Source organism: Carassius auratus, chromosome 38 (genome assembly GCF_003368295.1).
Source record: "Carassius auratus strain Wakin chromosome 38, ASM336829v1, whole genome shotgun sequence".
Taxonomy (NCBI): Eukaryota; Metazoa; Chordata; class Actinopteri; order Cypriniformes; family Cyprinidae; genus Carassius; species Carassius auratus.
This window is the reverse complement of record NC_039280.1, coordinates 10,094,247-10,117,542: the sequence shown is the minus strand read 5'-3', so window position 1 is coordinate 10,117,542 and position 23,296 is coordinate 10,094,247. Positions and strand designations below refer to the sequence as shown.

At 36.3% G+C, this 23,296-nt stretch overlaps 5 protein-coding genes across 7 annotated transcripts; 3 read left to right on the top strand and 2 right to left on the bottom strand.

Annotated features, from left to right (window-relative positions):
* Positions 1–556: 556 nt before the first annotated feature.
* rhoua (ras homolog family member Ua) lies at positions 557–5,016 on the bottom strand. The gene is made up of 4 exons (XM_026223988.1): positions 4,907–5,016; positions 4,434–4,787; positions 3,591–3,649; positions 557–1,976 (listed from the first exon to the last, which is right to left on the bottom strand). Exons 2-4 carry the CDS (start codon positions 4,681–4,683, stop codon positions 1,524–1,526), a joined length of 762 nt encoding a protein of 253 aa, XP_026079773.1. The 5' UTR covers positions 4,684–4,787; positions 4,907–5,016; the 3' UTR covers positions 557–1,523.
* Positions 5,017–6,708: 1,692 nt separating this feature from the next.
* On the top strand, positions 6,709–9,505 carry pdcd2 (programmed cell death 2). The gene is made up of 6 exons (XM_026223986.1): positions 6,709–7,109; positions 7,478–7,717; positions 7,810–7,953; positions 8,039–8,139; positions 8,238–8,351; positions 8,741–9,505. Exons 1-6 carry the CDS (start codon positions 6,794–6,796, stop codon positions 8,903–8,905), a joined length of 1,080 nt encoding a protein of 359 aa, XP_026079771.1. The 5' UTR covers positions 6,709–6,793; the 3' UTR covers positions 8,906–9,505.
* Positions 9,506–9,731: 226 nt separating this feature from the next.
* tbp (TATA box binding protein) lies at positions 9,732–13,402 on the bottom strand. Its single transcript, XM_026223987.1, has 8 exons — positions 13,285–13,402; positions 12,594–12,723; positions 11,778–12,112; positions 11,538–11,625; positions 11,237–11,328; positions 10,962–11,129; positions 10,600–10,694; positions 9,732–10,492 (listed from the first exon to the last, which is right to left on the bottom strand). Exons 2-8 carry the CDS (start codon positions 12,645–12,647, stop codon positions 10,413–10,415), a joined length of 912 nt encoding a protein of 303 aa, XP_026079772.1. The 5' UTR covers positions 12,648–12,723; positions 13,285–13,402; the 3' UTR covers positions 9,732–10,412.
* A 413-nt stretch (positions 13,403–13,815) lies between these two features.
* Positions 13,816–16,875, top strand: zgc:153169 (N(4)-(beta-N-acetylglucosaminyl)-L-asparaginase). Of its 3 annotated transcripts, none has more exons than XM_026223981.1 (10): positions 13,816–14,062; positions 14,451–14,589; positions 14,773–14,929; positions 15,055–15,103; positions 15,303–15,341; positions 15,554–15,642; positions 15,787–15,802; positions 15,978–16,045; positions 16,372–16,476; positions 16,632–16,875. In XM_026223981.1, the coding sequence occupies exons 1-10, from the start codon at positions 13,954–13,956 to the stop codon at positions 16,722–16,724; spliced, it is 864 nt and encodes a 287-aa protein (XP_026079766.1). In that variant the 5' UTR covers positions 13,816–13,953; the 3' UTR covers positions 16,725–16,875. The 3 variants fall into 3 exon arrangements, with proteins under 3 accessions (XP_026079766.1, XP_026079768.1, XP_026079767.1); XM_026223983.1 differs by having other exon boundaries at positions 16,606–16,875; XM_026223982.1 differs by having other exon boundaries at positions 16,596–16,875.
* A 301-nt stretch (positions 16,876–17,176) lies between these two features.
* On the top strand, positions 17,177–23,203 carry rab1ab (RAB1A, member RAS oncogene family b). Its single transcript, XM_026223984.1, has 6 exons — positions 17,177–17,367; positions 19,976–20,048; positions 20,263–20,358; positions 20,922–21,017; positions 21,127–21,258; positions 22,005–23,203. The coding sequence occupies exons 1-6, from the start codon at positions 17,354–17,356 to the stop codon at positions 22,200–22,202; spliced, it is 609 nt and encodes a 202-aa protein (XP_026079769.1). The 5' UTR covers positions 17,177–17,353; the 3' UTR covers positions 22,203–23,203.
* Positions 23,204–23,296: the final 93 nt, after the last annotated feature.

The window sequence follows — 23,296 nt, the reverse complement described above, 5'->3', positions numbered from 1 at the left end:
ATTGAAGTTTCATGCAAAAAAAAAAAAAAAAAAAAGTATTGTCTTGTTCTAACAGAAATTGACAAGCAATGTCAACCATTATAGTTTCTGGTTGAAAACTGTAGACTAAAAAAGTTTTTCCTTCTTTGAAAATGTGCAACACATTCTAATGTTCACATGTTTGGGGTTAGTATGATTTTTTAAAGCAATTAATACATTTTATCGCAAGTTGAAAAACTTCTAATTCAAAGGGTGCTCTTTTCACATTTTCTACAGATATATTAAGCAGCACAACTGTTTTCAACATTAATAATAATAGGAAATATTTATTGAGCACTAAATCAGCATAACAGAATTATTTCTGAAGGATGATGTGACAATGAAGACTGGAGTAATGGCTGCTGAAAATTCAGCTTTGTCATCACAGGAATAAATAATATTTGAAAATATATTAAATTAGAAAACAGATATTTTAAAAGTGTAATAATATTTTACAAATATTACTGTATTTAATGTTTTATTGTGTTTATGAAATGCAATGTTGGTGAGCAAAAGAGATTTTATAACAAACAACAACAAAAAATCTTACCAACCCCAAACTTATGAACATTAGTGTATATTCCTATAAATACCCAATAACGTCTGACTCAGTCAGATTCCTCCTGACAGCACTGAAATGCTTCACTTAAAACACTGTTTTTGATGAAGCTCAAGGTTCAATGACCAGATACACAATCCAACTGGCCTACTAAGTGTACGTACTTACTCTCAAAAGACCCTGACCTCACAGCATGTTTGGATCTGAACTTAACTCCAAATGTAAACAAGACAGCCTGGAGAGATGTGCCAGCGTCCTGCTGTCTCTAAAATGGACAATCATTCACCCTCAGAGGACAACAAGGTAAATGTCAGTGATGTCAAGTTGATAGTGTGTCCAAACATCTGCTTGTACTCAACATCACACTTAATGCTTTGACAGATACATGAAGGAGCACTTAAGTATATCAGACTGAACCCACTCTGGATCAATAATCCTCCAAGACGAGGGAATAACAAAGGCGAGTAATTCCATTCTGTAAGCAAAAGAAGTATTAAAACACTAACAACATGCTGAGACCGACCAGGTTGCTTTTCACAGTGTCTAAATGAAGAAGGAAAGTTCTGGCAGTCTAAACTAGATCTTGAAACTAGATCTCAAGTCCACTTGAAACCCTCTTCAACAAGAGATAAGGTAAAGAAAGACAGATGACTCTCGCCCTGAATTGTTCACATGAGTATCTGAGGTTAACTTGGGACTTTCCAAATGAAGAGCAGATCCTAAAATACAGCGGACAACTTTGGGTCTCTATGAATCTTTCCATTTCATCACAAAAGCTGGCCGATCTTTTCTAAAATGTCCGATTAATTTCACGGCCCGGTGTGCTCATGTTAATCCACTAACACAGTCTCATAAAGCAGATGGATCTTGTGTCCATTTCTATCCAAAAAAGCTGGTTCCAGTCTAACCGCATTCATATCAACAGTATGCAATCATATTCTTACGTCTATGCCAAACAGCAGTATTTCTTCCACCAGGACTCAGAGAGCTTCCTCATTTTATCGGGCGTCCGCTTCTTCAGTCTTTTCTGCTGCTGGCTGTCCGAGTACTGGATGCTGGCCATTATAGCCGTGTCAAACACCTCCTTCAGGTTCTTCTGAGTGAGCGCTGAGCACTCCATGTACGAGACGGCCTGTACTTCCTCAGCACACATGCAGGCCTCCTGGGGGTCCACCGGCCGCTCCTTGTACTGGGCCAGTTGGATGAGCACTTTGACATCTTGCCGCAGGTCAGCCTGAGTGCCCACCAACAGTATCGGTGCCCTCGGGCAGTGCCGGCAGATCTCAGGAACCCACTTCTCCCTCACGTTCTGGAAAGAGGAGGGACTTACCACACTGAAGCAGAGCAAGAAGACATCAGCATTGGTGTAGCACAGCGGCCGGAGCTTGTCAAACTCATCCTGCACAGAGTAAAAAAAGATTCAGTAGAGGTAAGCTTCTTGAAGAAACTACCACTTGTAGTTTTGAAATATTCAAAGTAGTTTATAAAAGGGCATTTATTTATACTGTTAATTTGTTAGATTCCTTAATAGTTATGATACAGACTTACTATGCATGTCAGAATGACTGTTTGTAATTTTGTGACGTTATGCAGTATGTGTATTAACATATTTATTTTTAATCCCATTTTTTTTTATTGTAAACACTTCTGTAAAATCATGCAATTACCATTAAAACGTTTGGGGTTGGTAAGATTTTTGTTTTCTTACCCTCACCGAGGATGCCTTCATGACCAAAAATATATGATCTATCTATTTTATTATATTTTAAAATGTAATTTATTCCTGTGATGCAAAGCTGAATATTCAGCAGTCATTACTTCAGTTTTCAGTGTCACATGATCTTTTAGAAATCAATCTAATATGCTGATTTGGTGCTCAAGAAATATTTCAGCAACAGTTGTGCTGCTTTTGGTGGAAACCCTGATAGAGTTATTTTCAGGCTTTTTGAAGAATAGAAAGTTCAAGGAACAGCACTTATTTGATCAGTTTAATGGGTCTTACTGAATAAAAGTACTAATACTAATAAAATTAGTATATAAAAAGTATACTTATAAAAAGTGGAATAAAAAATCTTACTGACCCAAACTTTCTCATATTAGTCAACTGGACACATTCTAAACCATCAAACAAACAATCCCATTTCATAATTGATATGCAAGTGTGTTGTTACAAATGAATTTAGGCATCACAACATTATAATATACAAAAACAGATATTCAATTTGAACTGCATTTAGTAGTCATGATATTAAATTACTATTATTTTTAAAGATTAACTTTAAGTCAGTGCTACATGATGACAAATAAATGTAAAAATAAGGGAATTGTGCATGCACAAATTTATATATAAACTAAAACATTTCTGTCAATTTAATAAATTTACTCTCTTACTCTTTATCTGTTTCTCTCTCTTCTCCCTTCCTCCATTTCCACTGGCATAAACAGAACTGATCCAAATCTCTCTTGGCTTTCCTCCCTTCACTGTCTCCTCTTAGCTTGCTAAACTCATCGAAAACAGAGTGATCTCACATTTCCAGTGACTAACCCCAGCTGTATCCCGACTGAAAGTAGGCCTCCATTTCCCTCGGATCAAGCCCAATTCATCACAATTAGACTGCTTCCCATCTGTGTTCCCCTAGAGCTGGTTTCCCCCCTCCCACAAAGGAAAAAACACTGACTGACCTATAATAGCATGTTCCCATAGGTTGAAGCATATACTTCCTTATGATGACTGGGCTGCAATCTTCAGCTGAACTTTACCAGAAGCCATTATCATGAGTAAGCAAAACAACACTAAATCACTTTCTCTTATCCTACGGACAGGCAACCGTATGACTAATTAGGAAATGACTCGTGGGTCTGTCTGTTTACAGTTAAGAGACGACTCTTCGACCAGCGTGTGTTTGTGCAAATAATATGTCATCCTTATACAGTGACATGATGAACTTGCACTGTCTTGAATGTGTTTGGTTTGTTTGGGTCTGGTGGTACTGAGTGGGTTTACTGGACTGACCTGACCGGCTGTGTCACAAAGCTGAAGTTTCACAGGCTTGCCATCAACAGCTACAACCGCTGCAGAGGAGAAGAGAATCAATTTGACATTTTATCCCTTTTCATTGGACATTATTAAGACACATGGACTTTGACAAATGAGACTGAAATGGGCTGGTGAACTTGCTGGCCTGACAAAAACTCACCACAAAAACAGACAGAAAACAATCATGTGGTCATGTGATGAAATAAATTAAGTCAATGGCAAACTGCAATGACTGCATCATTCTTTGTCATGAAATAATAATAATAAATAAATAAATAAATAAACACACACGTATGCATGTATATATTAAAATATGTTACGTTTATTTATTAAATATATTTACATATGATATAATTTATATGAATATAAATATATACATGAAAATATTTTCAAATATATGCTGTATGAGCGTGTCTTTATATATACCTAATAAATATACACAGTACACATACAATATGTAAACAAAAACTTTTATTTTGGATGCGATTAATCGCATATATATATATATATATATATATATATATATATATAAATCCTACTGAACTCATATCTGTTTTGGAGTGGTTTTTGGTTCGAGCTTGTCATTAGCTGGTGCAAGCTGGTTATTAATTCCTAATCAGTATTAAAACTAATCAGTATAGCAGTACTGGTATGATCAGCTGGTAGCTGGTTTATGTGGTCAAAAGATGGTCTACCAGCGGTTTGGACCAGCTAATCACTAGATTTATGGTTTAATTACAAAAGTATTTACATTTTTAAAATATATGTTATTTATGCATTTATTTATATTTAGTTGAATTAAACTGGGAAGATTTTTACCTGCAAAGTTGTCAAACGCTGTAGGAACATACTCGGTGGGATATCCATTTGTGGTATAGCTCACAATGAGACTAGTTTTACCCACTGCACCATCACCAACCAGCACGCACTTCACCCTGCGCTCCGCTGCCGCCCCGAAGCGGCTCTTCACCGCGGATGATAAATCTCTGCCCCGGAGTCTCCGCGGGGGAACCGGCGGCACTGCTGTACCTGGAGCCGGCTTGTATTCTCCACCTCCCTGCGGAGGCATCGCCGAAGACACGGACCGTCCAGCGGTTTCAGAGAGTCAGCTCACTCGTGAATGAGAAAGCGGAGCACCAGTCTCCGATTTCACCGCGGCGTCCATTTAACCTACTTTACAAAGAATAAAAAAGTCCGCTAAAAGCTACATTTCAAATCAAGAAGTGTTTGCTTTATCTGGTTATAAAACAAAACAACTCTGAAGCAAAAATAAATACAAAGCCCCCACGTACACTGCCGTTATACCCTCATGAGGCGAGCCCTCCTCCGCCCCTCTCTAAAACTGGTCTGAGTGAGCACTTTAGCTACTCTCAAACACCGCGGCTGTGTCTCAATGTCTAGTGCACCGCCCATTCGACAGCGTTTTGAGGCGCGCGCAGCTTTTTTGGCCGTACACAAGGTTGCTGACTGGGATTTGAGACAGAGCCCATGACATCATCCACTCTGAACTGCATTCATCCGTGAACTGAAGTTCAGCAGACCTGTTGTCATTACTGATAAACTCAACTGAACTGGCGCGAATACACGCGTCAGCATTTTTATTTGTGATCAGTGATGATGTCCTTGAAATTGGTTAAAGTGCATATATACACTTCTGTCCTTTGAACAATATTTAGTGTTTATTAGGCATATATATATATATATATATATATATATATATATATATATATATATATATATATATATATATATATATATCAGAACTGCAAAATGTGAATATTGGCAGCATCATAAATCTCTTTAAATTCTTCAAGTAGTTAAGTTACGTATTTGCAACTTTCTGTCAATATGAAATATCGACCTCGTTCTCTATGTACACACACACACACACACACACACTGCATATAAACACTCTTATGCTATATGTTACCCTGGACCACAAAACCCGTCTTAAGTGTCAATTTTTCGACATTGAGATTTATGCATTATAAGCTTTCCATTGATGTATGGGTTATTAGGATCGGACAATATTTGGCCCAGATACAACTATTTGAAAATCTGGAATCTGAGGGTGCAAAAAATCTAAATACTGAGAAATTGCATTTGAAATTGTCCAAGTGAATTTCTTAGCAATGCATATTACTAATAAAAAATACGTATTGATATATTAACGGTAGGAAATTTACAAAATATCTTCATGGAATCCTATCTTTATTTAATATCCTAATGATGTTGGCCATAAAAGAAAAATGTATCAATTTGACCCATACAATGTTTCTTTGGCTATTGCTGAAGCATGTTTTCTCCAATTACAACATGCTCCTGGACCAACATCCTTGTTGATCCTTGAACAACATTCCAATCAGAATTGAGATATAACTTTTCAGGAAATATCTGTTTTAGGCTTACAATCAGGGTTAGGTGCTTCTTCACCCATGTTAATCAGCTATCATTTCAGAATCAGAATCAGAATCAGAAAGAGGTTTATTGCCAAGTATGCTTGCGCCTACAAGGAATATGTTTTAGTGACATAAGCTTCCAGAGACAACAACACACAGAAAAAAAAAAAAAAAAAAAATGTAGGCAAATAAACAATTGTGCTATATTGCATAAGCATAAACATGATTTTTCCCACTGATTTTAGGAATAAGTTATGGGTAGGGTTAGGTTTAGGGGTAGGGATTGGGTTAAATCTATATTTGTAATAATAATGGGTTAAATCTATATTATTAATAATAATAACAAAAGATATTGATCCAGACCTATGTCGTACTTTGCAAAATCACGGCGACCGCGAATTAAGATTGGTTTAGTGGTCCAGGGTCACTCATTCACTCACAGACAGAGAGACAGACAGAAACTTGTGGGACCGAAGAATTTTTTCGCCATCTATTGGACAAATGCTGAAACTGGTTTCCCCCAATAACAAAATATTTCTACATACTTAAAAATGCTTTCCATTCTAATAGTAAATATTAATATAAACTAGTAACAGTGTTAATTTATATAATATTAGGGAGTTTTATCTACACTCTGTGTGTTTTATTGCTCTGGCTTCTTATTTTCGTGTGGAACTATTGTCGCAGATCTTGTTTCACCCGAGACTCAGTTTCAGATGAACAGACACACGCACATTTTTTCGAAACCTATAGCTTTATATGCACACGAGAGTTTGACAGATGGCTGCGAATACAGTGAACGAATCCAAAACAAACCGTGAGGTCTTGCTGGGCTTCTTAGAGGAGGCAGAACCATGGCAGCTTCTTAGTAACCAGTTTCCAAGTAAAGTCGGAGGGAGACCTGCGTGGTTGAGCCAAGTGGATTTGCCAACAGTGTCTGAGTTACAGTGTGACAAATGTAAACTTCCAACAGTGTTTCTTCTTCAGGTCTACGCACCAATAACGGAATATGATCGATGTTTTCACAGGACACTGTTTGTGTTCTGCTGCAAGACACCAGCCTGCTATACGCGAAATGATAACAAGTGTTTTAAAGGTAATGTATAATCTGTCATATTTTGAACAGAGCCTTTTAATGTTTTCATATTTTAATTATATATTTACCTATTTCTATGTAAAGTTTTATTAAAGTGAAAATTATCTTTTTTTTTTTTTTACTAATATGCTCATGACCTTCCAAACCCCTTTGAATTTTTTTAATGGTACATGAAAATAGATATTTTGAAGAATGTTGGTAAGTACAATGGAAGTGAATAAGAGCCGAAACATTCAACATTCTTCAGAAGATCTCCTTTTATTTTCCACAGAATAAAATCAGACATTTAATTGTGGCTCATAAATATAAGCTTCTCTATAACATAGGTTTAAAATCACAGTACTATCTGTGCTATCCCACATTCCCAGTGTTTAGATGCCAGCTGCCAAGAAAAAATGACTTCTACCCCTTTGATCCTCCACCTGATGAGAAGCCAGAGCAGCTTGTCAATAAGCATCAGGTGCTGGACTCTGGGCTCAAACTGTGCAGGCTGTGTGGTTGTCTGGGACAGAAAGCCTGCTCTCGATGTCACTCTGTCACATACTGCTGTAAAGAGCATCAGACCATAGACTGGAAACAGAGACACAAGAAAGAATGTTCTAATGAGTGTAAGTAAATGCAGGACATGTTATGCATTATTTCAGTCAAGATCTGTTACCTTTAATCTGTTTGCATGTTGTCTTCGTATCTGAATCCACAGCTTCTCAATGCTCTGAGGAGCTCAGTTCATTTCTGTTTCCTGAGTGGGAGCTGGTTACAGAGGCAGAAGAGCTTCCAGCAAAAGATGAGGAACTCCATGAAGCCCACAGTCTGGATCAGGAGAGCATGGCATGCTTAAATAATGGTACACCTATCAGATAAGATTTGGCAGCTTGCTATTTCCACATCTTGTCAAGGAATAATAATTTACAGTTTATTTATTTTCTCAGGTTTGGAGGACAGTGAACTTGAAAGTATGGCCCTTCATGAAACACAAGACTCTAAAGTGTTTCAGAAGTTCAAGAAGCGCATTGCTAATGAACCACAACAGGTCAGTTACAAAATCATGGCTTGAAGTGCAAATGCTGGCCATGGCTTTTGTGTGTTGTGTGGTTAAACGGCTGTGTGATTTGTACATGTATTTTTAAGGTTTTGCGGTATTGCAAAGTAGGATCTCCTCTCTGGGTGTCAGCTGAACATGTGCCACGTGAGGAGGATGTTCCAGAATGTCCATGTGGTGCAAAACGTCTGTTTGAATTTCAGGTAACGTAAAGTGTACATGTTAAATATAAAGAGAACATAGTCATGACTCATGCATATACTACTGTTCGGGTCAGTGAGATTTGTTTTGAAAGAACAAGGATGTATTGAATTGATCAGACAATTACAAAAGATTTCTGAAAAATAAAACCTTAGGCTACACAACGTATAATCCTAAGAATTTTTTCTTAAACAGCAAATAAGCATATTAAAATGATTTCTGAAGGATCATGTTACACTACTGGTGTAATAAATGCTGACAATTTAACTCTGCCATTACATCAGTAAGTTATTTTAAAAAAGGAAACCATTGCTAAATTGTAATATTAATCAGTCATAAATGGCATTAGATGAATGCATTGCACTGTTTAAGGTGTCACTGTCTATTTCAGATCATGCCTCAGTTACTTAATCACCTCAAAGTGGATACAATGGATGCCAGCATAGACTGGGGGACAGTGGCCATCTACACCTGTGCTGACAGCTGTGACCAAGGCACCAAATATTCTGCTGAGTTCATCTGGAAACAAGACTTTTCAGGAGATCAAGCAGTGTAGAATTGGTCTAGTCAAATGAACTAGAATTCAGACTATTATGCATGGAAAAACCACATTATAATAAAGGCTTTGGTTATTTTAAGGCACGGACATACATTTCTTTCCCTAAAAGAGGTCTTCACAATAAGCATTACCAAACATTTAGGCAATTCAGACAAAGTAATATTTATTTTTTGATTTATCAAGGATGCTTTAATCAAGTGACAGTAAGTACTTTTGCAAAAGATTCAAGCAAATGCTGTTCTTTTAAACTTTCCCCTCATTTAAGAATCAAATCAAAGCCGTACAGCCATTTTCAACATTAATCATTTGTCCTGAGCAGCAAATCAAGATGTTATGATTTCTGAAGGATCATGTGACACTGAATTTTCAGCAGCCATTACTTCAGTCTTCAGTGTTGCCACCACAGGAATAAATGACAATATCTACTGAAATATGTTATATTTTACAGAATTAGTTTTACTGTTTTATGAAATCAATTCAGCCTTGAGAAACTGGTTTTCAAAATATTAAAAAACATTGTATTAACCCTAGATCGAAGGGTAGTATATAAACATTAACACATCGGTTTTAAATAAAGCCTGTAATTTCTAAATTCAACATCTTGATATCCTGCCTTGTTGTTGTTAGAATATGGTTTAATTAGTGTAATTCTGGTATGAAATCCAAAATAATCTCACATACTAATACTGATTCTCCTCACTTAAAAGTCATTTCTGTTGTCATCATAACATTACTAAAGTAAGATGTAATCTCATCACTATCATAAAAAAAAAAAAAAAAAAAAAAAAAAAAAAACATATTGAAGTAACACTTTACAATGCAGTGATAGACTGAAGTTGGCAAACATTTATTTGCATTCAATGTAGCAAAGTAAATTAGTTACATAGATGAAAGTATTAAATTAAGATGTCAGTGCTTTACATGGGGCTATTGGGAGACCTAGACATCATACAATGAAATGGCAATTAAATCCGTTAGATCTGTCAACCAATCTCATTTGAAAACCGTAACTTAAAAGGCCAAATCCACATGATGACTTCAACAACGATGATGATTCGCAAACTTGTTTCCAAAGCGTTGTTGGAAAATAACCTAAATGCACTTCTTAAAACAAAAGTTCCCCATGCACTGATCAACATGGACATTGCTTGCTACAGACTGATTCCTCTCACTTACAGACAATCGGAAAAGCAGTACATAAAACCTACTAATAAAGGGAATGTGTAAAAGTATGAAATTAACATTTTAACATCATAAAACCATAAAAGAATTCAAAACATTAAAATGTTCGGACATCGTTAAAACAGTATTTTGAAAACCAAATAGCAGGTGATAAACATTTTAAAAAGAAAATAAAAGCATTTTTAACCCTCAAATCTGTTAACTTTGAGTGAAAATGTGTCCTCCATATTTACAGGCTTAGAAAAGAAAATAAAACTGCGTAGGTCACCCCAGACATACTGGTGGGCTCAGGAAGTAATTCACCAGCGATATCAGAACAAGATTACGTAGTCTTCCTGAATCCTTTCAGGATAGGGTATATATTCTCAAATGCTTCATAAATTTCTCCTCTAACCTTTGCACCTGGAAATAAAAAGAATTTTCATTATGCAACTTCCGTAATTACACACAATATCATGCTAGAACTGCATGGTTTCATTTTACCATATTAAATACAACAATAATCTCACCTGTAAGTACAACTTTTCCTGAAACGAATATTAAAAGGACGATTCTGGGTTTGATCATTCTGTAGATTAATCCAGGAAATAGCTCCGGTTCATAGCTGGTGAAAAAGCATTAGCAGCATATTAGTGTTGTAGTTTTTCCATCTCATAGTCAGAATGCTGCTCACGCTTGAATAAAAGATCAGGAAATTGCAAATACAGTGTAATAGTAAAATACACTCAATTAACATAACCTAAGTGATACAAACAGTAATGCTGAAAAATAATTTACATTTATTCAGAACTAATAAGGCACACAAAAGTACTTAATTTAGTTTGGGTAGTGCTATATAAACAATATTAATAATAAATAAACCCAGACAAACCTGCTAAACTGCTGGTGTGTAAGCACCAGGCCCTCTAATCGGATGGGAAACTTGACGTCGCAGCTGCCAACCATGTTCTGAATTTTGAAGTCTAAGAATTTGGCAGGAAAACCCAACTTCTGCACCACTCTGGCATACTTTCTGGCTGCCAATCGGGACTGTTCCTCACTGCAGAAGTGAGTGCACACAAAAAAGGCAAACTCACACACTGCTGTTTGTTCTACAAGTTGTGCGAGGAAAAAAAATGACAGCAAATCCACAGATGGCATTCGTACCTTTTGGCTCCAGTGCACACCATCTTCCCTGAGCTGAAGATGAGTGCTGTTGTTCTGGGTTCTCGTATTCTCATGATGACGGCAGCAAAACGCTGAAAGTGTTATTGATGGATATTTGTGTTCAATCAAAATGAAGGCAAAACTAGACATTACATAAACTGTTAATGTTCAGAAAACATCTATTTGTGATCTACTTGAAGTAATCTTTGCCAAAAGGTCCACAAAAAAAAATTAAATACAAAAAAGGAAATAAAATCAAATGGTCTAAGCTTTTTAACCACTTAAAACTTAAACATCTTACCTTTGGATTATATTCAGCATTTCTGGCTCGGAGTGCTATCGTCTTCAAGTCAAGTTTGCACCCCAAGTTCACAGTAGACACAATATTCCTTAAAAATAACAATTTTATATACTTTATTTTTCTTGCATGTAATACATAGAAATTGTAGTCCGCAGACTAAAGCATGAAGTACACTCATATGATCACTCAGGTGTGTTTAACAGTTTAACAGGATTGTGTGATGACAGCTAAAGAACTCACTGTAACTGGGGGACGATGCCAGAGCTCTCTGAGGCCGGTGTGGCAGGGGTAATGGGGGTCATAGGGGTGAGTGGTGTGGTATAAAGTGGGGTGTTGCCTGGCAGTGCTGTTGTGGTGGAGACTTGTGAGTGGTACAGCTGGGGTGTCTGGCCTGAACCTCCCACCATCCCACTCTGCTGTTGTGAGGCCGCTGCTTGTTGTTGTTGTTGCTGCTGCTGTTGCTGTCTCTGCTGCTCCTCCAGAAGGGACAAGCTGTTGGTGTTCTGCACTGGCTGTGGTGTAAGACCTGAGCCATACGGCATCATGGGACTGAAAAGGACAGGCGTCATGGATCCCTTTGAATAGACGTGAGAGGACTGTTAACTTTGTGCTGATGTACTGAAACAGTTTTCATTAAAATATCTGTATTATGCAAAAGCTGGAATATACTACGTCTCCTGCACATATTAAAATGTAAATGAATTTACAATAAATGTAACTAACAGACAAATAATGTAATAATGTAGCCCAAGTACAGCTAAATATTTTCCAAATTATAAAACAAACATTAACAATATGAACTTGGCATAGTATAATGTGGTGCTTTCCAAAAAAAAAAAATTCATATCACATTTTCTAGAATGATGGTCCCTTGCACCTGGACATTAATATTTAGGTTTCCATTTGAAAACACCTGGCGTAAAGTATGGTTCCCTAGTTTTTCTCTGCAGTTCTTGTCAAGTGTATGATGTCTAATATTTCAAAATCTGTGCAGAGTTTAAAAGCAATGTAGTGTATTCGAGTGTATTTAATCTTACCCAGCAGTGCATTACTCACCTGCGGAGATGCCAGCCCTGGAGGGAAAGGAGGTATGCTGTTGTTCTGCTCCATATTGACAGCTTATGAAGCAAAACAACCAAGTAGTGATTTCAGGACTAGCTTGAAGCCTCCAAAAGCTTTAAAAGAACTGTGGTGAAAAAGAACACATAAACCAATCTAACAAACACACTTTCACACAACAGTGTAGCACTATGTCTTCTGAGAAACTTGCGTACGCTGTACACAAATAAATGTGTGCATATATAAAAGAGGGGAACATAATTTAATGTTTCGGTGGTAAAATGAAGACTGCACAGGGTCATTACTCGAAGTTCATAGGGAATATACATTTAAAAAGAATTTACAGAACATATAGAACGTGTCAATGTTCACACCAAGAGTAGGGTAACGTTGATGCTATTGGCACTGCAGTGTGGTTCTAAGAAAAGTCTAATCAATGTTATATCACATGAACAACGCCGCTTAACATGACAATTCACATTCAACAGAAAGAGACGCCAGAGCTGACAAATTATCACAGTGAAGCCTTCGGCGCAGAATCAAGCCCAGCGTGCTTAACGTGGCTAGTTCGTTGAGCTAATCTGTTCGTTAACAAACTCAAACAGTTTATACTAACGTTACATATATATCAGCTTTCTGCCGAAGTGGTGTAATGGATTGTATATGGAAAAAAAACGTCCAAACAAACCGTTAATTCACAGAATCGCTCAGGCTGGCAATGGCTTCGTGCGGAATAGTTCCAGAAGCGCAGGTAGCGCGCAAAACATGAGAACTCACAACTTCCGCCGACTTTAATAATGCGCTTCCGGTGCATTATGGGTTCACATCACTGGTTTGCACTATTTTATATTCATGGATATTTATTTAAACAGCACAAAATTGTATATTGTTATAATAAAAAACAGATATTAAAATGAGGAAACCACTATTTGTTTGCTAAATAAAATAAAATAAAATAAGTACATGTAAAAATAAAAAAGTGTTAGAGTGTAGTAAAAAGCGGTTGCTTCTCTTAAAATGTTTAGGAATAATATTTGCTCTTTACCTTTACCTTTTGCTTATACATTTATTCAAAACATTGTAATATTTTTTAATCATATATGAAAAAGTGATAAGCCAGACCACTTTTATGTATGTACAACTTCCAAAGTAATATAAAAAAATTCTACTTTATATGTTTATTAGGTCTCTCACCTATGTCCATTACAAATTCTATAACTTTCAATAAACGCCCTGACTTTTATTTTGAAAATGTGTTTTGACAATCTTCGGGCTTACACTTTAACTCTTAAAAAAGAGGGAAACGAACGCTTACCAAACACAAAAACATGTTTTTTAATGCCTGAACTGAAGTCAAATGGCAGCTGTGGGGACATGGTCTTTCTCTCGTCCTGCAGTGGAGAGAATGAGATGCATGCTGCTAGCTGGACAAAATGCTACAGATGTGGTAGAAACAGCAATTGCAGGTACATATAAATAGACATCTGTTTGTAAGTTACTGTTCATCAATCAACTACGTAAAAATTTTATTCTTTAAAGGTGGTCGAAAAACGCAGGTATTGTTAATAAATGAGGGATATGGACGATAAACAACTGGTTTTCAAGCTTATGAAACAAAATACTAACTATTCTTACTACCTTTACAGTTCCCTTTTTCATATTACTCCCAAGACTATGTTTGTTAAAGTAAGCAAACTTTATTTAATTAAGAGGTTTACAGGAAGTGTTGAAATATATTCATAAGTGTGTGATACATGGTAAGTATATAGTTTTCCATATTATGGTATTATCTTTCTTTTATAAATAATAACAATAGATCTTTCTGAATCAATAATAAGAGGTATATTTTCTTAGAGGTTGAAGATGATGTAGACACGGGACGGCACATTGTTGGCAGAGGAGGGTATCCAAATTCCAAGGGAGTGGTTGAATGTGATGCTGCAATTATGGAAGGTGTGCCAGGGAGATTTGGGGCAGTGGCTGCACTTCGAGGGTAAAAAAAAAGGCTTGATTAATTTACCCAGGGGGATTCCTTACATGTAACAAAATGCCTCCAGAGTACAATGCTTTCATTTGTCATGCACTGTTTGAAAAAAAAAAAAAGAGGATGAAAAAAGGTTAATTTCCATGCCATCTGGCCCTGAACCATCTTGTATGCTTGTGTTTTCATTGCTAGAATTGCACAGCCATGCCGTGTAGCTCGCAAAGTAATGGAGAAGAGTCCTCACAGTTTGCTTGTTGGAGATGGAGCAGAAGCATTTGCTCAGGAATTGGGTTTTACATCTGAACCCAATGCCAATATGCTTTCCGACCATTCAGCTACTGCTTACCGGGTATTCATTCACACACCCACACGCACAATATAGAATACTTGTTATTTCAATCCCTAGAAAGAACACATAATTTCTAATTGATTTTAATGACATTTTTCTTTGTTTCTTTTTATGTATTCCAAAAGGAGTACCTTGAAAAAAATAAACTGGTCAGAGGTGGGCATGATACAATAGGTAAGAGATTAATATAATGTGAAAGCTTTCTCGATGAGGAAATCATATCTGGGCCAAACTCTTTTTTTTTAAGTTAAGATGACTCAACTAGGTTGTGAATTTGGCAGACAAAATAATTTCTCAACCAAGTATGGCCTAATGTAAAAAATATATATAACAGTAACATTTTGTGATTATTTAATCTTGTTTACTTTCTCAGGTCTTATAGCTCTTGATCTAAGTGGTAACATAACAGTAGGTAAGGTTGAAAATGTTTACATTTCCTACATAAGCTTTATTAATAAAAATATTGATCTGATGTAGTACGTTCATATTTAACTATTCGAAAATGATACAATTATGGATATGAGTCTTATAATACAGAATGGACATTTGCCAAGTATTTACATATAAATTCAGTTATTTTACAACAAACATTTGTATGTGCCTAAATAAACACACATTGTGCAGGAGTTTCCACATCAGGAGCTCCCTTCAAAGCACCAGGGCGGGTGGGAGATTCTCCACTTCCAGGCTGTGGGCTATACGCTGACCATAAAGTAAGTTGTGCAGCTTTATAGGTCATTTAATAAGCTTTGCAGGGATTTAATCATTCAGCTCATAGCCTAATTCTGTACTGTCAAATGTATTAATTTGTACAAGTATGACAAGTTTCTTTACAACCTTGTTCTCTGTATTTTCAGGTGGGTGCTGCAGCAGGTAATTATTATTATAATTTTTTTTACTTTGCATCTGAGCTTGTTCTTGTACAAATGCATTATTTCTCAGTAAATATCACACAGTACTATTAAACATGCAGTATACAGATCCTTTGGAGACTTCACACTTTACACTTGTAGAATATACCTACTGTATATATTCTTTCTCTCTGCAGCTACAGGTGATGGAGACAAAATCATGTGCTACTGCCCAAGCTTTCATGTTGTGCAGCTGATGAGACAAGTATGTAATACTGATTTGGTATAAATTATCACCTTGAAATAATATTCAGTTGTGTATTTATTTAATCTATAATTTATAGGATAATGTCCAAATGTATCAAAATGTGAAGATGTAATCTGAATTATTCAAACACATTTTCTACACATTAGTATTTCAGGGTTAATTCTATGAGGATCTGGGTATCGTGATGTTTGTGTTTTTTAAATTAGAGGTGGTGTAAAGTGAAGGCGGTCATTGAAAATACAATTAAACCATTATAATTTTTTTTTGTGTTGTAGTAAATTAGATCTGGCTCTTATTTCTATCATCTTTTGTCTGCTATAAAGGGCTCATCTCCTAATGAAGCCTGTCAGGCTGTACTTGCCGACATACAGAGGAGAATAGGTGGCGATAAATGCTTTGAACTTGGGCTTATTTCTTTGAATATGAAGGTAAACACTGTATTTCCTGACCTCAGTATAATACATATTGCTTGAATGCTGTTTGAACTTACACATTTGTAAAGGGGGTCATTTTAGCAGCTCACACCCTTAATTGCAGCTGATTCAAGTTTCTTTCAGCCTAATTGAACTATGGTCTTACCCAGGGAGAGGTGGGAGCTGCATCTTCAGTGGAGTTTCCATACACTTTCTGGAACCAAGGGTTGAGCTCGGTGGAGGAGCTAGTCATTAACCAATAGAAATCCATAAATGTTTAATTTCTACTCAATAAGTATGTGGCTGGTCATAAAACGTCATTTATTTTAACATTTGTGATAACATTTCATTTCTTTGTATGAAAACCGCTGCTCATTATTTTCGTAATCAATAAAAAATGTACCTGGTGGGTCACTGTCTTGTTAGTTTTTTTGACACGTATTGATTAGTGAGTCACACTCACATTAGCCAATGCCACGTTTCATAAATGACGTAATATTTTACCCCTCATGATAGGGGGCAGGATTGCGGCAGTCCTCAGCACGAACGGTTCAAGTCACAGAACTCATCGTGAATGTTTAATAAACAGATGTGGGTGTTGTAGTTCTTTCAATAGACATATTCCGTTCGAGCAGGTCAGATGATCTCTGAATTAGACTACAACATCCGCACAGGTCATGATGACGACATTGCCTACGCAATCGGTTTAAGGAGTTCCTATTTCCTGGTTGAAGAGTCAGCCATTTTGGGTTTCAACTGACTAGCCTTTGCGGCAGTAGCTAGCCAGCTAGTTACTTTTTAATCGGGGGAGAGGTTATAGTTTCTAGTCTACCTTCACGCCGCGGAGTTGTTTTGTTAGAAGACAAACGGTTTTCACAGTGTCCAGTCCACGATGAATCCCGAATAGTAAGTGGTTGAGTTATTAACCGGCTCACTGAGCTCATAATTTACCTGTAGCTACTTTTGACAGGCAGAGGCGATGATGACTAGCTTGTGTGTTTAATCTTACCAGCAACTAATCTTACTGTATTCACATTTCACTTAGTCAAAGCCGGAAAGCAACTTCATTTTAAAGACCAGCATTTTTAATATTTAGCTTTCTTTAAAATAGGTGTTTTTGTGATTAAGAGACTGTTGTTTGTATAACTGAGCTCCGCCGGTTTTAATATCCATCCGCGTTATGACAAGTAGACCTCATCAATTAGTCATACCACACCTTTAACACTTAGTATATTATACTATTTCCATCTCATTCTATTAAAACACATGTTATTTGCCAGGCTTCATTAGAAATTAATATGAAAGCTAGCTGATGTAAGCTAACGTCTTCAGATAGCTTTTCGTTAAACTTACTTTTTAAACAGCTCGACGAGCTGGTGAAGTAGATGAATAACTGTATCGCTAACGTGGTTTGGTAACCTGTTGCTGAGCCTTTAATATGTTCAGAAAGATGGTTGCGGTTTAAGTAGCTAACTAGTTCAAAAATTGATGTCAATATCAGGAAGGTGGTCTTTGCAAATTACGAGCGAGTAACTTAACCAGTCAGTCGCGTTCATTTGTGGCAAGACACTTTTTATAGTTTGTAAAGTAATTTGAGCATTTATCCAATTTTTTTATTACCTGGGTTTGCTGCACATAGATATATAGTCACGTGCATTGTGTATAATTACTGTACACATGGACACTAAACTTAAATGCATACGATAAAGTCGGGGGTTTTCTGTCTGCTTCTTAGAAATAAGAGATGGTTTAGCAAGATTACATGCATATTTCCACATTTTCACAGCACCAGTCGGATTTGTGCTATCTTTATTTCCTTATCATTATTTATTTACACAATCCTAAAAGGAACATTGGAAGTGAATTGTGAGGTTTCTACACTCCTGTCTAAATATCTGGATGTGCAGATGTCAAGTATGTCTGGAGGAACTGGAGTGCCCATCCCTTCCTCTATTGTGTGCTAGTCATGTGTAGGTCACATGCCAAATGACAAGCTACATGGTTCATTACAACTATCACTAGACTGAATGTTAAGCAACTCTGTTCCTTAATAGACTTCGTGTCAGGTGTTGCTTGTATTATACATGGTCAGAATTAGGGTGAAATATGGTTGTTGTTTTTTTTGTTTCGTTTTTTTTTTTGTAGTAAGGGGTTATTAAAATGGTAGTTGTTTTTCTCTTTCGTTCTTCATATATTTTGTATGAAAGATTCAATATTAATGTGAATACGTTTGTGGCTTCCTGAAAGAACATGAATAGTGATTTTTCTTTTTCTTTTCTTTTTTTGAGAGACTGCAAGTCAGAATTCATGACACATTTTGAACATACATGTAGGATATAATGCAGAACTTAAGATCTTCATGTTTAAACAAGACATACTTAGCTGAAGACACTTACACTATAGCTACCTATTCTGTCTGATAGAAATCAGAAACCGGTGTATAACAGAGGGGCTTTACATGCAGTTTTTGTGAAGCAGGTCTACACAGGAGCGTTTGTTGCAGTCAACCTAACAAGGAGAGCATGACTTGAATTCAGTTTAGTGGGCAGGATGGAGATGAAGACTGACCGTTCTGGTGTTGACCAGGCCGATCCACCATCTTTCTTTACTAGGGCATGTTGAATAGGGACAGAGGATTTAGCACAACGGGCAGAATTCCCTCTCTGTGGAATGCTTAATCAGCTTGCTCAAGTTTCCAGACCTCAGAGATCCTCAAGCACATTGTTTCTGTTAAAAAGAGATTTTATTTTCTGCATGCAATAGTGGACCAGTGACCGATTTATGCCATGTTTAACTGAGTTGCATCAGAAAATGGTCTTGCAGTGCTGGAAAGCAAGGGTCTGATCTATTTCACATGATTTTAATGACCTCATTCCAAATGTACATCTAGAAAATAAACAATGTTTAATATACAGTGAACGAAAGCAACAGTTGGGTTCAGGCTTGGGTGTTTTGAGATGTAGGGCCAACTGTCTGCATCAATATAATGGGTACACTCATTCAAAAGTTATTTCTTTAGAGAAATTTATATTTTTATTCAGCAAGGATACCAAAAGTGACAGTAAAGACTTCTATTTGTCCAATAATCCTGAGAAAGAGTGTTAATCCATTAATATTAATTAATCTTGGTTTCTACAAGATATATCTTAATATTAAGTTGTGCAACTGTTGTTAACATTGTTAATAAGAAGAAATGTTTCTACACCAAATCAGCAAGAATCAATCTAATATGAATGCTGAAGATTCGAGTATTACCTGCTGGAAGTTCAGCCATCACAGGAACAAGTTGCATTTTAAAACAATAAAATCTAAAACGTTTAAATTGTAATATTATTTCACAGTACTTTTTCCATGTATTTTTGATCAAATAAATGCAGCCTTGGCGAGACTTCTTTCAAAAGTATTGCCAATCCCAAACTTCTACAGTAGCGTGTATTTCACACAACAGTACTGTCAAAAGTTGGTAGACAAATATTGACTGTCTAATGTTTTGTAACTCTTTCTCTTCATACAGTGACTATTTATTCAAGCTGCTCTTGATTGGTGACTCTGGTGTTGGAAAGTCTTGCCTTCTTCTCCGATTTGCAGTAAGTAGGCTACAAGTTGTCCTGCATTTGCCATCATAGAGACATCATTTTTGCAGAGGTTAAATAAAATTTTGCAGAGGTTCTGTACAAAATAAATGTGCATACTAAAAGACTTGTATCACATTTATATGGAGTTAATATTTTCATTCAAAGCACTGTGAGAGAGACTTGACTACTGAAACCTCTGATTCTCCTGCTGTTTTGCTTCTTTCAGGATGACACATACACAGAAAGCTACATTAGCACTATCGGTGTGGACTTTAAAATAAGAACTATAGAATTAGACGGAAAGACCATCAAGCTTCAAATCGTAAGTTCCTTTCTGTCCTGTAATGAAATTAATGTTTGTGTATAAGATTAAATATATGGAATATACAAGCATGTGACTGAAGAGAAGTGAGCGCTGTGTTTCGATGGGATGGTTTTAGAGATGTGTAGAGACATCATCAGAGAGAGAGCAGAGTTATGTCAGTGCTCATCATGAAGGATTTACTTGATCTTTCCATCTAATTTATGTCAGAGATGGGCCTTTGTCTGCTGCTTTTATATAAGGCTGGGTTAACATAACAATATTGAGTACTAAATTTCCATTTTGATAAAGAGATATCAATTCTTTAATGTGTGTGAGCAGAACTGCACTAAATACTACTTGATCAAATAATCACAAAAGTTTGTTACTTTTGATAAGAAACCAAGTCTCAGCTTTCAAATTGTCTATTTAGGGGTTCCCTGTATAGGCCTAGCTTACAGCATTCATTAAGAGAATCAAGTTTATTTGTGAAATCTGTGTCAGTACCCAGTCCTACTATTGAAGTAGTACAAAAGTTGTATTTTTTGAGCCTATTTTTGCATTCGATTCTTTCTTCCTTACAGTGGGATACAGCAGGGCAGGAGAGGTTTCGCACAATCACCTCCAGTTACTACAGAGGAGCACATGGCATTATCGTAGTCTATGATGTTACAGACCAGGTGAGCTCGAGTGTCATAATTTCACGATAAACACCTGTGAAAATACCTTAAAATAAAAGGTTCTCATTTCTGCTCTACTTTATTTGTTTGAACATTTTTATGCCCTCAGGAGTCCTTCAATAATGTTAAACAGTGGCTACAGGAGATTGACCGCTATGCCAGTGAAAATGTTAACAAGTTATTGGTTGGCAACAAGTGTGACTTAACAACAAAAAAAGTGGTGGACTACACAACGGCAAAGGTAATATTGCTTCATATTATTTAACTTCCACTATTATTATGTCTCTGTCTCAAAGCCCAGTGAGGTGCGTTACTGTCAGACTGATCTGGAATGTCATACATGTGCAGTGATAACGTGCATATGATACTTTTGAATTCAGTAGATGTATCATGTTGATGTGCCAATGACTTAATGCTGCAATGAACATAAAAATATAGAATACACACTTTAGTAAAAATTACCTTACATTTCAGTACATTAGTTTTTCCAGTTTGACTCATTTTAGTACTTTAATTTTATTTCCGTTAATTGCCAAAGCAACCTCTCTTTTTTTCATGCAGTTTTTATTTCACTGAACTAATTCTTTATTTATATATTTATATATATATATATATATATATATATATATATATATATATATATATATATATATATATATATATATATATATATAAGAATTAGTTCAGTGAAATAAAAACTGCATGAAAATATATATATATATAAAAAGAATTAGTTCAGTGAAATAAAAACTGCATGAAAAAAGAGAGGTTGCTTTGGCAATTTTCTGAAATAAAATTAAAGTACTAAAATGAGTATATATATATATATATATATATATATATATATATATTATAAATAACAAATGTGTATATATATTAAAACCTAGCTCACTGGGTTTTGGAGCAAAGTGTGTGTGAGTACATAAGATTTGCAATTGTTCACTTCTCCAGTGTTCTAACGGAAAGAATGGCTTGGTTTATCTCTAGGAATTTGCTGATTCCCTTAGCATTCCTTTCTTGGAAACTAGCGCTAAGAACGCCACCAATGTGGAGCAGGCCTTCATGACTATGGCTGCAGAGATCAAGAAGAGAATGGGCCCCGGAGCCACAGCTGGAGGCTCTGAGAAGTCTAACGTGAAGATCCAGAGCACTCCAGTGAAGCCTGCATCTGGAGGCTGCTGCTGAGGCCCCCCGACCCCCCTCACATTGGCCGTTGGATCTTGGAGCAAGAGCCCCCACGATAGGAGAAAGAAAGGAGAATAGATCATTTGTTATGGAGCAAAGAGTGAATATGGAGAATAGAAAGAATAAAAGAGAGCGTGAAACAGGCAACAATTTAAGTTACCCAAGTTGTACTGTATGTATCCGCACTACCAAAAACATTCAAAAATCTGCTGCCCCCCCTTGCTTTTCACAAACTTAAACTGATGAGAGGTCTGAGATTTGGTAATGGTCAGTCCCCTTTACCCCTGCCATCTGTCAGGGGCTGCTTTTAACCAAGCCCACCCCAAAAAAAGATGGATTTCATTTACACTCAACGATTTTAAATCTTCTGTGTGCAGGTTTCTAAGAATAATGTGTGTTTATCTCACTGCATTCCTACTGCAGGGCTGGTCTGTGGTCAAAATTCAATGACACTTTCTTTTTCTGTCCTTTTCTTTTCTTACTTGTTGATTTTTACTGTTTATATTTGCATGTGTAGGTTTCTGTCCCCACGGATTGTTTTGCCAGTCTGTTGAGATCAACCAGGCTGCAGTGGTTCACAGTCTTACATGTTTCGTAAAATATATGTACATATACACTATGTATATATATGTAAGATCTGAATTGACAGCTCTGTAGAGTTACATACATGATTAGTATTTTTACCTTCTTTTGCATTTAAGTTGTGGCTGCAGACTCTTGGCGTTTTGTTGCGCGATGTGTAACAAGTTAACAAAAATATAAATAAATATTGTACGACCATACTGTACAGTATCAGTATGTCTGCGATTCTTGGTGGGACTTGTAGAAACCCTTTGTTTTATTTATTCAACATTTATATGCAAATATATTGTTCCATTAATAAACGATCGCTCGATATTGGCCATTAACCTGCGGAATACATTGAAAGCAATTGCAAATGTGACTCAAACACTATGTTCTCTTTTTCATAATAAAGGCAAATGAATTAATTTTTTGAATGACCTTGGAAACCGTTCATGTCTAGTATATCATTTTGTGCAGTTTTAGATATTTACTTACTAATAAAATATTTATTCATTTTGAATGAACTTTTA

Coding starts and splice junctions, on each gene's coding strand:
- rab1ab (XM_026223984.1), top strand. Junction 20,359..20,921: donor AGACCATCAAGCTTCAAATC/GTAAGTTCCTTT, acceptor TCTTCCTTACAG/TGGGATACAGCAGGGCAGGA. Junction 21,018..21,126: donor TCTATGATGTTACAGACCAG/GTGAGCTCGAGT, acceptor TTATGCCCTCAG/GAGTCCTTCAATAATGTTAA.
- pdcd2 (XM_026223986.1), top strand. CDS start 6,794: ATGGCTGCGAATACAGTGAACGAATCCAAAACAAACCGTGAGGTCTTG. Junction 7,110..7,477: donor TGATAACAAGTGTTTTAAAG/GTAATGTATAAT, acceptor CCACATTCCCAG/TGTTTAGATGCCAGCTGCCA. Junction 7,718..7,809: donor GAAAGAATGTTCTAATGAGT/GTAAGTAAATGC, acceptor CTGAATCCACAG/CTTCTCAATGCTCTGAGGAG.
- zgc:153169 (XM_026223981.1), top strand. CDS start 13,954: ATGGCAGCTGTGGGGACATGGTCTTTCTCTCGTCCTGCAGTGGAGAGA. Junction 14,063..14,450: donor GGTAGAAACAGCAATTGCAG/GTACATATAAAT, acceptor ATATTTTCTTAG/AGGTTGAAGATGATGTAGAC. Junction 16,046..16,371: donor TTGTGCAGCTGATGAGACAA/GTATGTAATACT, acceptor TCTGCTATAAAG/GGCTCATCTCCTAATGAAGC.
- tbp (XM_026223987.1), bottom strand. CDS start 12,647: ATGGAGCAGAACAACAGCATACCTCCTTTCCCTCCAGGGCTGGCATCT. Junction 10,695..10,961: donor ACACACCAGCAGTTTAGCAG/GTTTGTCTGGGT, acceptor CTTTTTCACCAG/CTATGAACCGGAGCTATTTC. Junction 10,493..10,599: donor AGGAAAAGTTGTACTTACAG/GTGAGATTATTG, acceptor TTTTATTTCCAG/GTGCAAAGGTTAGAGGAGAA.
- rhoua (XM_026223988.1), bottom strand. CDS start 4,683: ATGCCTCCGCAGGGAGGTGGAGAATACAAGCCGGCTCCAGGTACAGCA. Junction 3,650..4,433: donor AGCGTTTGACAACTTTGCAG/GTAAAAATCTTC, acceptor TCTCCTCTGCAG/CGGTTGTAGCTGTTGATGGC. Junction 1,977..3,590: donor TTTGTGACACAGCCGGTCAG/GTCAGTCCAGTA, acceptor TACTCTGTGCAG/GATGAGTTTGACAAGCTCCG.